Source organism: Macrobrachium rosenbergii, chromosome 42 (assembly GCF_040412425.1).
Source record: "Macrobrachium rosenbergii isolate ZJJX-2024 chromosome 42, ASM4041242v1, whole genome shotgun sequence".
Classification (NCBI taxonomy): Eukaryota; Metazoa; Arthropoda; class Malacostraca; order Decapoda; family Palaemonidae; genus Macrobrachium; species Macrobrachium rosenbergii.
In genome coordinates this window covers 32,951,022-32,966,450 of record NC_089782.1, presented here as the reverse complement: position 1 = coordinate 32,966,450, position 15,429 = coordinate 32,951,022, and the positions used below count along the sequence as shown (strand labels likewise).

At 37.4% G+C, this 15,429-nt stretch overlaps 2 protein-coding genes across 2 annotated transcripts; both read left to right on the top strand.

Annotated features, from left to right (window-relative positions):
* Positions 1 to 3,084: 3,084 nt before the first annotated feature.
* Positions 3,085 to 5,566, top strand: LOC136828191 (cuticle protein AM1159-like). Its single transcript, XM_067086038.1, has 3 exons — positions 3,085 to 3,162; positions 4,379 to 4,575; positions 4,981 to 5,566. Exons 1-3 carry the CDS (start codon positions 3,154 to 3,156, stop codon positions 5,150 to 5,152), a joined length of 378 nt encoding a protein of 125 aa, XP_066942139.1. The 5' UTR covers positions 3,085 to 3,153; the 3' UTR covers positions 5,153 to 5,566.
* Positions 5,567 to 9,414: 3,848 nt separating this feature from the next.
* On the top strand, positions 9,415 to 11,661 carry LOC136828190 (cuticle protein AM1159-like). Its single transcript, XM_067086037.1, has 3 exons — positions 9,415 to 9,561; positions 10,279 to 10,481; positions 10,795 to 11,661. The coding sequence occupies exons 1-3, from the start codon at positions 9,553 to 9,555 to the stop codon at positions 10,955 to 10,957; spliced, it is 375 nt and encodes a 124-aa protein (XP_066942138.1). The 5' UTR covers positions 9,415 to 9,552; the 3' UTR covers positions 10,958 to 11,661.
* Positions 11,662 to 15,429: the final 3,768 nt, after the last annotated feature.

Sequence of the window (15,429 nt, the reverse complement as noted above, 5' to 3'; positions counted from 1 at the left end):
TACTATCGCAGCCTAGTTCCCACTGGTCGTTCGAACGGGATATTTAATACCTTTTCTTCATATTTTTATTTATGTTTATGTCTTTTGTTTATCGTTTTACATTCATCCCCAAGGGGCTGGTACTAACACGTCACCCATAACCTATTGCACATAAACTGGTAGTCTAGTTACCGAACCAAAGGGGTGAGGTAGTAGCTCTCAGTTTCACCAAAACTAGCCCTAAGAGGTTGGTGTTCAGTTCAAGTCATCCTATCCTAAAACACCTTAATTTACGAAAGACAAAGGACCTAGTGTAGGGTATATTGCCATAGACTAACCTAACGTCCCAAATGACTTAATTACAAATTCGACAATGTTTATTGTGAAATAATAGCCTGACACCATTAGCATTGTGGCCCCTCACTATCATTAATACCACTTTCGCCAAGATAATCGTCACTATGAACACTTTCCTTTGCTGGCACATAGGCAAGGCTAGGCTATTCAGGATCACCAACACCTGAAACTTCACTATCATAATTTTTTCCAACATCGTAATCGATGTTCGTATTTTCATAGCTGCTAAAAAAAGAACTAACCCCCAGAAGGATGCACTACTAAAAACCCCTCCTGAACCTTCTCCTGGAGGCCATGACGAATTCCCTTCCCTGTCACAAACACCAAGGAGCATTCCCCTACAAAATCATATAATATAAAAAGTAATAACAATCGCAACAAAAATAATATTTTCCAGAAAATAAAAAGAGTTTTCTCTCAGCACTCGTATGACATTTGAACCATAGGGAAGGATTGTTTGCATCCTGTCACTCGGATAAGAGGAGCGTTCAGCCAATCAGAACGCAGAGCGGTAAGAAACTAGGTTGTGATTGGCTGAGCCTTCTCAGCTAATCACTCTTTCCAGATGGCCAGAACACATTCAGACCACGTGTGTGTGTGAACTGGAATTTGACAGCTAGTGAAAGCTCGTGTTTTTAAATGACTCATCTACTTTTATGTTTAACCCGGGATAGGGAATTCTCAACTTGGCTACTCACGTCCACGAACATGTGGAATTGACTAATTATAGTATTTATCATTAAGGATATATGATATACACGCTCACTGGCCATCTGTATCACCATGAAATTACATATTTGTCAAACTAAATTACCTGTTAAAGCATCAGAACTGTGTATTTACCTGTGACAAGAGGCACTGAATGAAGGTTGTTATAACCTGTCACCCTTCACAAACATAGCTTCATTTGTTCTCAAAACCCACTGAACTTTCTCAGCCTATACATACAGTCAAACTCACATATTTCATTCAAAATCACTGTAATAGGGCAGCCACTGAAAGTTCCATGAACACCGGATTTGTACGTCACAGAAGGAACCATGAACCGGCCATGAAAATTTTGGGAACAGTTTCCTTTATGCCTCAAAACCACTGAACTTTCTCAGCTAAGACATATAGGCCTAGTCATAAGCACTGTAATGGGAAAGTCACTTACAGTTCCGAAAGGAAATACATAAACAACTGGCGCAAAGTTACAGATCTTTGTGTTTTCTGTTTTCCACTTACACCGACAGAGTCCCAACTGTCAAACCAATTATCTTCTTCTGTTAGAATTTCACAGGAACTTCAGAGCGGAAAATTTGAACACACAGTCTAGACCCCGGGATTCTTGAGCTTTAAACTTTATTTTATGATAATGTATAACAATAATAATAACTTTAATGTGTTTCCACTTCTCATTTATTAACACTTGTTTTGCGAGCTGAAAGAGAGAAGAGACACAAGCTTAAGCCTAGAAAGTCAAAAGAATTGTGAGTCTCTTTGAGAATGTGCAAGGAAGGGATGCCAATAAACAGTATTTTTTAGTTTGAAACTTTGTTGTAAAACATAGGGGAGAGAGAGAGAGAGAGAGAGAGAGAGAGAGAGAGAGAGAGAGAGAGAGAGAGAGAGAGAGAGAGAGATCAATACAAGTCAGTAATATCAAGAGATATAGGTTGCTAAGTTTATAATTTAGTTTATATTAGGGTAATAGTTTATGTACAATCTGGTTACATTGTAGAATTTACTGTTTATAAGGACGAAAGAAATCGGAAACCAACGTCCTAGTTTCAGTGTTTCAGTCAATACACAACGCATACATATATATATATATATATATATATATATATATATATATATATATATATATATATATATATATATATATATATATATATATATATATATATATATATATATATATATATATATATATATATATATATATATATATATATATATATATATATATATGTGTGTGTGTGTGTGTGTGTGTGTGTGTGTGTGTGTGTCGTTAAATAAATACTGAAAAAATCAGACACTGACTTTTATTTCACATTTTTCATTAGGATAAAGGCACTTATCATTCTGCCAACCTGAAAAAGATTTTGCTGTTAAATCTTATCGAAAAATTTAAATTTTTCCCCTAAAGTAGACATTTAAAATTACAGGTCAGCAATGTCTCCATTTTTATTTTATTTCCCCTATACACACCTTTATGAAAAAAGGCCATATTTCTCATAAATTGTTCTTATGCTAAGTTGAACAGATTTTTGATCCAAAATTCTGCTAAGGAAGCTACACGACTTCTGAAGTGGGCATCTGAGGAACTCGAAGAACATTACAACCGTTTGTAAACATACAATTTCATTACTTCAGACATATTTGATGACAGTACATACCTTAGAAACAATACCACATTCTTAGAAACAATACCATATTCCTTGAAACAATACCATATTCTTGTTATAACTTATATGCAGAGTTTTGCATCTGCATCACGTCACCTTAAAATGAAAACTACCAGTCTTTAGAGAAAGTCTAAATCTCAAAATTCTGAGAAACTTTCAATTGCATAAACAATACGGACATGAAACAAACGCAACCGAATACGCTGTCAGCCAGGTCTGGTTTTCGAAGCCTTAGCAACACGCCTTTTTCAAATCCCATAGCCAAGACCGCAAAAGGAAAAGTAGGGGTGACCTTGTTTGTCCTGCCACGTGATGATCAAGATAAAGGAAAGGAGAAGAGGTGGTGGTTCTGGTTGGGTATAAATATTGGATCCCTGGCCTTTCACCACCAGTGGAACTCGACAGCTCTCCTACGACACACGCCATCATGAAGCTCGTGAGTTTTATGTGTAGCTTGCTCTGAAGTAGTTTTTGTACCCTGATTCGTCTAAAGTAGTTTATTTCGGGGCTTTTTTTTAAGGTGATTAATCAGTGTTCTTATACAGCTTTACGTTGAGTCAGTTTTACTGAATCAAAATATTTCTGATAGAAAGTTATTTTTTGTTTCCTCCTTTACCTCAGTGCAATTCGGCGTTTCCTGATCGTAGTTTTCCTTTCTTTTATTCAATTTACTTTTGTTGTCTTTTATTTTCCTTTCTTAGAGTGGCTTTTCACAAGTTCCTCGAATTTGAAAAGGCTTGTTTTCGCAGAGAGAGAGAGAGAGAGAGAGAGAGAGAGAGAGAGAGAGAGAGAGAGAGAGAGAGAGAGAGATTTTTTGTCGCTTGAGCTGTGTGCAATCTGTCTTAGCAATGTTACAGAAGCCTAGGATATGTAGTGTCAGTCAGGAGACCAACCAATCAATGTCAGTCAGGAGACCAACCAATCAATGTCAGTCAGCAAACCAACCAATTAATGTCAGTTAAGCAAACCAACCAATTAATGTCAGTTAAGCAAACCAACCCATTAATTTCAGTTAACAAACCAACCAATTAATGTCAGTTAAGCAAACCAGTCAATCATGTCAGTTAGCAAACCAACCAATCAATGTCAGCAAACCAATCAATCAACGTCAGTTAGCAAACCAATCAATTAATGTCAGTCAGCAAACCAACCAATCTATGTCAGCTAGCAAACCAACCAATCAATGTCAGCTAGCAAATCAACCAATCAATGTCAGCTAGTAAACCAACCAATCAATGTCAGCTAGCAAACCAACAAATTAATGTCAGCTAGCAAACCAACAAATCAATGTCAGCTAGCAAACCAACCAATCAATGTTAGTTAGCAAACCAACCAATCAATGTCAGCTAGCGTTTAAACCAACCAATCAATGTCAGCTAGCCAACCAACCAATCAATGTCAGAGAGTAAACCAACCAATCAACGTCAGTTAGCAAACCAACCAATCAATGTCAGTTAGAAAACCAACCAATCAAAGTCAGTTAGCAAACTGACCAATCAATGTCAGTTAGCAAACCAACCAATCGAAGTTAGTTAGCAAATCAACCAATCAAAGTCAGTTAGAAAACTAACCAAGCAATGTCAGTTAGGATAGTAACCAGTCACTCATCTCCTGCAAGCATTCATTCATTCCCTTCGTCACGAAACCTCCAGATCATCTTCGCCTGCCTCGCCTGCGTGTCCCTGGCCGCCCCCCAACTCCCGAATCCCGTCGCCATCACCAGAGACGACCGAACAGACAATGGCGACGGGACTTTCAACTACGTCTTCGAGGCCGACAATGGCATCGCCGCCCAGGCCTCTGGCGTGAGAGGCTTCCAGGGACAGTCCAACATCGAGGGATCCTACAGGTAGGGATGCAGAGTGCTTCCCTTGGTCTCAATGGGGCTCTGAGCCTCTCAGATCAGGAGTGTCCCTAGGCTATATGAAGTCAATGCCACCCAACATTTGTTTGGGGCCTTCCTGTAACAATATGTCTTTGTTTGACGTCTTTTATGATGTAAATCAGTCAATCAATCAGGTCTTTATCATCAAATTGCGACTCTCAGCCTCTCAAACCAAGAACACCCCTAGGCCTATAAGCTTTAGTCTCACCCATCATTTCTTTGGTGCTTTCCGGTACCAATGAGTCTGCTTGTGACGTTATATATTATGTAAATCAATCAATCAACCAGGTCTGCATCACCAGTCGCATACAAGTTTAGCAGTTACGTGAATAATTTACTAAAAACTCAAATATCATTACCCGTTTGCAGGTTCCCACTCGATGACGGCAGCGGCTTCGTCGAGGTGAGGTACGTAGCTGACGAAAATGGCTTCAGAGCCGAGTCTCCCTTCTTGCCCACTCCCCACCCAACTCCCGCCCACGTCATTGAACTCCTGAGGATCGCCGAGGAACAGAGAGCTGCCGGAATCACCTTCGAGTAATGGCCAAAGTTTTCCTGTGAAAATCGAAAATCAGACGATTAGACATTGGCAAAGAAATGCTAGCGATATGGCTGAAATGGTTCTCGAGTGAAAAAGTAAAATATGGCTGAAATTACTTTAAAATGGCAAAGTGAACTCACGATAAAAGATAATGTCACCTTAGCAGCAGAGAATTTGTAAATAAAAAGTAGAAAAGATCATGTCTTGTAATAGCTATTTATATAAAACAGCCTATCTGATTTCAATCTGATACGTACCAAAGAAGAGAGAGAGCCTATTAATGTGTCAGATCGCTCTGTCATTACCTACTTAAGCCTTTCTGTTTTACAGGAGTACCATTTTTTTTTTTAAACAAAACGAAAAATCCTTAATGTTTGTAATTAAGAATTCAATAAAACTAAACTCCAACCTAAACAGGCATTTTACTTCAAAGCTCATTTCAAGTGTTTTCCTTTATGAAATCTCATTTGTCAGGGGATTTGAAATACACAAAATATTATTATTATTATTATTATTATTATTATTATTATTATTATTATTATTATTATTATTATTATTATTATTACTATTATTATTATTATTATTATTATTATTATTATTATTATTATTATTATTATTCAGAAGATGGACCCTATTATTATTGAACAAGCCCACCACAGAGATCATTGACGTGAAATTCAGGCTTCCAAAGAATATGGTGTTCATTAGAAGGAAGTCACAGAAGTTAATAGGAAATACAGAAAGAAGAGATCACTTACTGAAAACAAAAGATAAGTTAACAAATCAATAAATAAATAGAAAAAAATTTAAGTGAATTATTAAAATACAAAAATTGCATTAGGGTAGTAATGCATTGCACCTTCGCTTTAATCAGCCATTCAGTGATTAAAGATGTAAAAATGGAGTTGAAGGGGTTGGACAGCAAGATGGAAGAAAAAGGAAATGGGAATGGAGATAAAAGTTTTAGTCATGCCTACAGCGTATCACGAGAGGTGCACTGACACGGCACCAACTCCCCCCCCCCCCCACAGAGGATCTTCTAAATAACTGAAGAAAAAAAACCCGTATTTTACTTTCCTATTTTAAATTTCTATTGAAATCATCAGCAGATAAATGTGGTAAGATTTTGGCTTATGGTACATTGGGTAGTGGTTGTTATATGCCAGCGCAGGACCTTTTCCTAAGTGTGGTAAGGTTTGGGAGGGGCGTAGAAAGCTAGGCGTGGACCTATGGACTGTGACCTACCAACAGGAGGCATTACATTACATGACTGCTTTACCTTTCATTACATGAAACATTCGGAATTTCTGCAATCAAGATTTTTTTTTTTTTTTTGAGCTGTACAGAACTGCACAAAGAAATATAATCCATTTGTCAACAGAAATAAGCGTATAAGATTTTGATACAGAAATACGACTTCATTAGCAAACAATATAGATGCAACATTTGTAAGGGGGGTGGGAGGGATTCATTAAATAACACTACCTCAAAATGCAAAACGGCAGTATCTGCAAAATTTTCGTGAAACACTAATACACGAGTTACTGCAGTTTCAGAATGATTCTTCAATGCTTTCCACGAGTATTAAGGGGGTCCAATTTGCAGAATCTGCAAAATCAGTAGTAAGGCAAAGGAAACTACTGCAGTTTCAGAATGATTCTTCAATGCTTTCCACGAGTATTTAGGGTGTCCAGTTTGCAGTATCTGCAAAATCAGTAGTAAGGCAAAGGAAAACTACTGCAGTTTCAGAATGATTCTTCAATGCTTTCCACGAGTATTTAGGGTGTCCAGTTTGCAGTATCTGCAAAATCAGTAGTAAGGCAAGGGAGTATCTACCATTTTTCTCAGTTTTGTATTTTTGCAGATCCTGCAGTCTTCCTTTTTAGGGCAGAACAGATATCGAAGAATAAGATTATCATATTAAGGCGTGTTTTGCAGTTCAATAGCTAGTATAGACAACTTAACACACTTACTAGGAGCAGAATCCGATAATCGGGAGAAATTATGGGAGGAAATAAAACAAGTAATAAATACGCAGAAGTTTCTTCGGCGCAATCGAGTTTTCTGTACAGCGTATAGTCAAGGCCACTAATAATAGATCTATCTTACGGTGGTCTCTGTATAATGCTGTATGAGCCGCGGCCCATAAAACTCTCAGCCGGCCGTGGTGGCCTGTGATGTTGCGTTGCCAGAAGCACGATTATGGCTAACTTTAACCCTAATTGAAATAAAAACTACTAAGGCTAGAGGGCTGCAATTTGGTACGTTTGGTGGTTGGAGAGTGAATCATCAACATACCAATTTGCAGCCATCTAGCCTCAGTAGTCTTTAAGATCTGAGGGATGACAGAAAAAGAGCAGACAGAAAAAAAGTGCTGACGGAAAGACAAAGTCGGCAAAATAGCTTTGTTTTGAGAAAATTAAAAAAGAGAGAACCTTTTCTGTAGAGGAGTGAGCATCGCAGTAAGTGACGAAAAGGGATTCCGGAGAAGAATCCTGAAGTTTTGACGCAGAGACAAAAACGTTCCAGCTATGGTCCTCAGGGACGCTGCAAAGAACCCTAAGCAATGCCTACAGTGCACTGCGGGAGGTGCACTGATGTGGCCCCCTACACGGGCTAACTTTGAGATTCACTGCACGGCGTCTCACGGGTCTTGCGAAAACGATCGCTAGATTCATATCTGTGATAATACGAATTGCATTATAAGCAATGTTTCATGATATTGAAAATAAGCTGTAACAAGGGGACGTTTCTACTCGTTGTGTTTAAACCGGAGTTAGCAATCACGCGGATGGATAAGCGAGATTTGTAAATGGAGCATTGGCCTCAGATTTCAATGAGCTTAATGAGCTTACTGCTCCCCCCAACCTCCCCCAGTCCCCTCCACCTCATTGTTTCTACTTATCAGGTTCACATAGTCAGTGTGTTCCTTTGTACTGCCACTCTGGAATCTTGGTTATTTGCTTCTATATTTATGCATCAGTCCGCTTGAAGATGTTTTAGAAAACTAAAAGGTGAAACCGGTTGGGAATTATAACCAATATTTCATTTTTCTACTGTGGTATGTGCACACACGCACAAAAAATTTATATACTGTATATATGTATATATATATATATATATATATATATATATATATATATATATATATATATATATATATATATATATATATATATATATATATATATATATATATATATATATATATATATATATATATATATATATATATATATATATATATATATATATATATATATATATATATATATATATATATATATATGCAAACATTTAAAGGATTTGTCTACGTCAGCGCATGTCATACATATTAGCAAATTACAGCACTCTGCAATAACTTGATGTAATGCAAAGCTTGCTTATCTCAACGTTGCAGTGTTTTATAGTGACTGCAAATCATATGGAGTCAGCATGGATCTGAAGTACAGTATTTTACAGTGCCTGAAAAAAAACTCAAAATTCCAGTATTTTACAGTGACTATTTATCATATAAAATTGACACAGCCCAAAATTACAGAACTTTACAGTGTCAAAATATTATATATTTTTTACAGTGCCCAAATATCATACAGCCAAAAGAGCCCAAAATGATAGGATTTTACAGTGCATCATTAGCATATAGTTAACATAGGTCAAAATTGCAAATTTTTATAGTTCATAGATATTAGAGAGTTAACAAAGCTCAAAATTGCAATACTGTACAGTATCTAATTATCATACAGAGTTAACACAGCTAAAACATTACTGTGTTTTACAGTGCCTAAATATTAGGTAAAGTTTTAAACACTACAGCATTTTACAGTGCTTAAATACTATACAAAGGTAAAATAGCTCAACGTTATTGTATTGTACAGTGCCTAGATACCACACAGTGATGACACTCCTCAAAATGACAGTATTAAAAAGTTAGCATAACTCAAAATTACAGAATTTTGCAGCTTTTAATATTATTCCAAGATAAAGCAACTTCAAAGCACTAAAGCATTCTACTGTAACAAACAACTCCTTGCCAGAAATAGAAGAGAAAACGAACGAGTTACGGAAAGCTTTTACCCGTGAGAATCGAGGCTAATCTTCGCGTTTGAATCCCGCGACTATTGTGCGCGCTCGAGGAAAAAGTAAAACGACCTCGGCGAAAGTCATCTCGTGGTAGGACCTAACGAGGGCCCGGAGAATGGAAATGAGTAGAAAGGAGGGTAATCTAACCCCTTAGATTAAAAGGGGAGGGGAGGACGCGGAGGAAAAGGGAGAGAGAGAGAGAGAGAGAGAGAGAGAGAGAGAGAGAGACAGGGATCCAGTGTGGGTATAAATACTAAGGGAGTCGAACGATCCCCTAGCAGTATTCTCCCACGACTCTTCCAGTCTTCAACGGCATCATGAAGTTCGTGAGTATCTGGCTTTCTTGAATAAGCTGAAAGTTATTCTTTTTTTTTTATTGTAAGTTTTGTTAGTCTTTTTTTCTATGAATGCTCAGGCTATGGACAAACCTTCACAGTCAAGTACTGATTTTTTCATTAAATTGCTTTTACTTATTGAAACAGTTTCTGTTAGAGCAACTGGATATGAAGTAACGTTTTAGCCGATGCATACTTACATACACACACGCACACATTTAATATATATATATATATATATATATATATATATATATATATATATATATATATATATATATATATATATATATATATATATATATGTTATATATTATATTATATATATAATAAATAAATATATATATATATATATATATATATATATATGTTATATATTATATTATATATATAATAAATATATATATATATGTTATATATATAATATATATAAAAATATATATATATATATATATATATATATATATATATATATATATATATATATATATATATATATATATATATATATTAACATTTTCATAAGCCTGGGCAACGCAGGGACATTAGTCTGGGCATCCCATCAGCGCCCTACATTTAAATAAAAATTACACCCCCCCAAAAAAACTCGTCAAAGAACAGAACGAATTCCCGTCGAATCCCACAGAAATTCAGGAGACCCCTCGACCCAAACTGTCATTATTGACAACTCTTTTTCATCTCCCGTAGATTCTCCTCGTCAGCGCCTTCTGCGCCGCCGCCCTGGCCGCCCCCCAGATCCCCAACCAGGTCGTCGCGATCACGAGAGACGATCGGACACACAACGGAGACGGAAGCTTCAGCTACGCCTTCGAGGCCGAGAACGGAATCGCCGCCCAAGCGGCCGGGGTTCGAGGCGCCGTGGGACAGGCCAACATCCAAGGAGTGTACAGGTGGGATATATAGATATATAGATAGATAGATATAGAAAAAATCAACACACAATCACGTGTGGAACAGAATCAAATTCCTGACTCGCATCAGGATCGAACCCAGGTCTTCCAGTTGAGAGGAAGACAAGATCGCTGCGACAAAGGCCTCAGGTACAGTGGTGCTCAGGTTCCAACTTCGTTTATGACTCTAGTGGCCTGGGTTCGATCCTGATGCGAGTCAGAAATTTATATACATAATATATATTTGATTACAATTTTAGGTTATAGTGTCAAAGAATAAAAGCTAACCTGGAATATGTCGTCACTTTTCCAGTTACCCTCTTCCCGACGGCAGCGGCGTCATCGAGGTGAGGTACGTGGCTGACGAAAATGGCTTCCGTGCCGAGTCCCCCTTCCTGCCCCAGAATCCCCCCCACGTGGCACAGCTCCTGAAGATCGCCGAGGATCAGAGGGCTGCGGGAATCACCTTCGAGTAGAAATAGTGATCTAACACCGTCAGTAGCCATTTAGAATATATCCTTGGGGAACCATTTTACGAAATTATATTAGTACGAAGAAAGGAAAGATGTCTCTTCCTTTCGATGCGATGTGACGAATCGAATGATCGAATTACAGAATCCTGTGAAGGTTTCCTAAATATTTTTGCTTGTGGAATTTAAAACAACCTTCCTTCAGAATTTCCAAGAGAACTATTCCGGGACGATGCCATTTCTAAGAGCATTTTCCAAGCAGGCGATTTGAAACAACTCGAAATCTGAAATGGTAAGAGTGGTGTTATTACACAAAGGCCTACAGTGTTTGTCAACATCACCAAATAAAATATTTTTCTTTTAAATGTTCTCTGGACACTCACAGCTAAATCAATGTTTAGATTTCCACTTACTACACCAAGAAATCGCTAGAAATGTTGCCGTCTTCAGTTCATCATTCCATTTTTCGAGATTGTTCGACACGCTTATCAGTAAAACTATCCATCACAATGTCATTTTAGCTATTTATGTACACTTTTACTATCACTAGAAAAGACTCCTTACCAAAAAATAATTTTAATGAGCAGTCGTAAGCAATCCTTCATCTACAATGTGCTGTCTCCATTAAAAAAAAAATTATAACATTATATATTGTCTAGGCAACTGCCAATTTCACTTATGACTAATAAAGTTCCTAAACAACAATAAATTGTTTTACTCATTTACAAACACGTAGTTTAAGCAGTAGTAGAGGTGCTCGTTTATTCTTAACCTTATTTTACTATAACCGATAAAAAAACTGATGGTCTTTTCAAGAAAACCAGGAATCCCCGCAGTCAGGACATTCATTAGCTCAAAAAGAAGCTAAGTTTTAAAATTATTATTCTTATTCAGTAGATGAAACCTATTCATATGGAACAAGCCCACCAAAGGGACCAGTGACTTGAAATTCAAGCTTCCAAAGAATATTATGGTGTTCATTAGGAAGAAGTAAGAGGAAGTAAAGTGAAATACAGAAAGAAGAGATACCACTTATTAAAAAGGAAACAAAAATAAATTAATAAATAAATAGATAAAAATGTATTAAAATGCAAGAAGCATATACCAATTACGGATTAAAGGACTCCTGTATCAAGTCCTCGCAATAACAAAACGTGTCTAATTACAGTTTTTACGAATCAGTTCATTTTTACTCATCGGAAATATTATTGGAGATAGAAAGTCCAATGAAAATCCCTCTTAAACCAACAAGAGATTCTAAGTTCGTTGAAGCAGATTCCCCTTTTTTCTCTTTTCATTTATATTCTATCAATGTTTATCAACAGTCAACTAAAAACGACTAGATGCTACTAAAAAAGTAACTCGTTTGATCCAGCAAAAGTGCAGACTCTCTCTCTCTCTCTCTCTCTCTCTCTCTCTCTCTCTCTCTCTCTCTCTCTCTCTCTCTCTCTCATGGTACTGAGTAAGAGTAAAGTCCAGTGTCTCTCTCTCTCTCTCTCTCTCTCTCTCTCTCTCTCTCTCTCTCTCTCTCTCTCTCTGAGTGAGAGAGATGCCCAAAATATTCTCAGCAATTTGGAACAGACTTCATCAAAAGCAAGCAATCAGCTTAACTTTGCAATGGGATGGAACACTCAATGGCTACACTCCCCTACTAGTTATGCTTTCCAAAAGCATTTCAATCAAGCGAAGGCTTCAGTCAGTCATAAACTGGACTTGCCAGCTGTTGGAAGCACTTACCAATCTTCCATAGAAGAGGTAGGTAGCCTTATGATGACTGGACCAGTTTCAACTGACTGTGCGGATAGCAAATCGCTGAGACGCACTGACTGGGAAAGTTTGGCGAGATTAGGCCAGATGAATTTGCGAGTCGATAAGACTGACGTTTTACGTGACTCTGAAATGTTGCCTTGATTCATTTTACCGTTAGGGATGGGAAGAGAGGGGAGGGGGAGTTTCACAAAAAAGAAAGGCGATTGGACAGGCGTAAGCGCTGATTCAGAAGAGGCGACCATGACGGGAATACGATCCTTATGAGGTTATCAATTTGCGCATGCGCGCACACACACACACACATGTATACACACACGAGTACTGATACTCGATAGTGATTTACTTAATCATTGAAAGGTCCAATGAGCTAGCTGCTTCTATGTTCCGATTGTAACAAAAGGATTAACAAAATCTGCCCATTCACTTGTACTACATAATGTCACGTAACATCAAATAATGAGGTAGACTCGAAAGCTTACCTGATAGGAACACAGGACGATGGGACCGTTCTTACGAATGAGTTACACAAATAAGTTCTCTGGTAACTAGCAGACCGTGCTTGCAAACAGTGCTTGCACTGTCTAGCCACTAAGAGAACCAGACGAAACAATATCGATGTCAAACTGAAGTGAGGCACATCCGCGCTTGGATGTCACTTTGCCATCACGGTAGTACTTTGCAATCATTCTGCATCACCGTACTCTGCAAATACCAGTTTGCACAGATTTAGAAATAGATATATCATCTATATGCTGCAAAGACTGACGGCATTATGTTAAAAGTTGTCACAGAGTTTATCAAGAAAAAAAATTTTCTTTTAGGATTTCGTTCAAATAATATAGGAATGAAGTGGAATGTAGGGTTTAGGCCAAAAGCCAAGCTTTGGGACCTATGAGGTCATTCAGCCCTGGAATGGAAATTGACAGTAATAGTTTGAAAGGCGTAATAGTAGAGAAACTCGCAGCTGCACTATGTAGCATTTGTGGATAGCAAGAGGGAAGATAGACTGGTTACTGCATAAATGAATTAACACGTCACTGGTCGACAGAGATGCCATAAAGAAACCACAGTTAACCATCCAAGAACTAACTCTTCAGAGTCTTCGAAGGAGAAACTCACCTTCTTTCCGAATCAGTTTCAAAGTCTCGAGGGAATATGCACGACCAGCGGCCTTCGAGTGCGGGATCAAAACAGGGAAGACGTGTTTCTTAGCAAGATGAAATGTCGTTTTGTACCCGGGACTCAGACGCGTAATATGAATCCATCAAAACAAAAAAAAATGTGTACGTGCTGTTTCGCTGGTGTCCCAAACGAATGCAGGTTGTTTGTGACATTTGTGGGTTTTAACTGTAGCTTCTTCTTCTTCTTCTTCTTCTTCTTCTTCTTCTTCTTTCCAGGCTTAATACAGCAGACTCTAAGTATATAAAATGAAGTGAATATCTGTTCAAATACTAGAGAACTTGATAGCATTTTTTCATACTGTATTACTTATAGGAATGAAAGGGGGTTGCAGCTAGGGGCCGAAGGGACGCTGCAAAAAAACCTTTGTTAATGCTTACAGTGCACCGCGCGAGGTGCACTAACGGCACTAACCCCCCCTTACGAGGTCATGATTGTATTAGTCGGCATAAAAGGAACAGATATGATAAAGAAAGTAATAGGGATGACGCAAGAAAATTAGTCAATGTAAAAAGAACAGACGTAAAGAAAGCAACAGAGATAATTCTACTATTATTATAAAAGACAATGCAAGAGAAATCGACGAGACAGATTCCCAAGGCACATCGACACAAAAGAAAGAAAGCAGAAAATTAAAAAAAAAAAAAAAATAAGCAAAACAGGAAGGCACAAGGAAAAGCAAAAGTGGTCCTCCTGGTCTGTCCAGGAGTAAGACGAGCCCCGGATGAAACTGGGCTGCCTCCGGAAAGGATTCAGGATAGAAAGAGGATATGGCTTCTACACTTTTCTTCCCTGACTGGAAGTTTTTTTTTTCTTTTTTCAGTAAGCAACACTCACTTTGTGAAGAGGTCCGGCTACTGTACATTCCAGTAGGTGTTTTGCTCTGTCTGTCTGGCAAATTTGATGTGATTGAAGATTGAATATGTATAGGCTTATATGTATGCATATATATATGTATATATATAGTATATATTTACAGTACTATCCACTGTAATAAACTTGATTATCGAGACTAAAGGTATTTTTCGTAAAAATACTAATACATTTAGTCTTCATAATCAAGTTTATTACTGTAGATCGTACTGTAGATGACTGGGAGGCAATGATAAGGTGTCTTTTGAATTTTATATATATATATATATATATATATATATATATATATATATATATATATATATATATATATATATATATATATATATATATATATATATATATATATAATATATATATATATATAATGTGTGTGTGTGTGTGTGTGAGTGTGTGATATGTGTGTGTGTACATACATACATACACATTCCACAGAGATTTATGTAAGGATTTTCTCGGAAATTATTACACTTTTTTGAGAACCAAATTTGGATAAGGTTTCTTTTTCGGGTGGGCGGGCGGGGCGGGAGGAATGGGATGTAGGTGTGGACTACTCAGCCTTGACAAAGGTTTTCGTTCTCTAAACCCTCACGTTCCCAACAACACTGATATGGAGGTTTGCGTTTTTGGTCGAAAAAGTTCTCCAAAACCCTAGG

Bases quoted from the DNA above. Each gene is read 5' to 3' on its own strand.
- LOC136828191 (XM_067086038.1), top strand. The intron at 4,576-4,980 runs GTAGGGATGCAG...ACCCGTTTGCAG, and splicing joins AACATCGAGGGATCCTACAG to GTTCCCACTCGATGACGGCA.
- LOC136828190 (XM_067086037.1), top strand. The intron at 10,482-10,794 runs GTGGGATATATA...TCACTTTTCCAG, and splicing joins AACATCCAAGGAGTGTACAG to TTACCCTCTTCCCGACGGCA.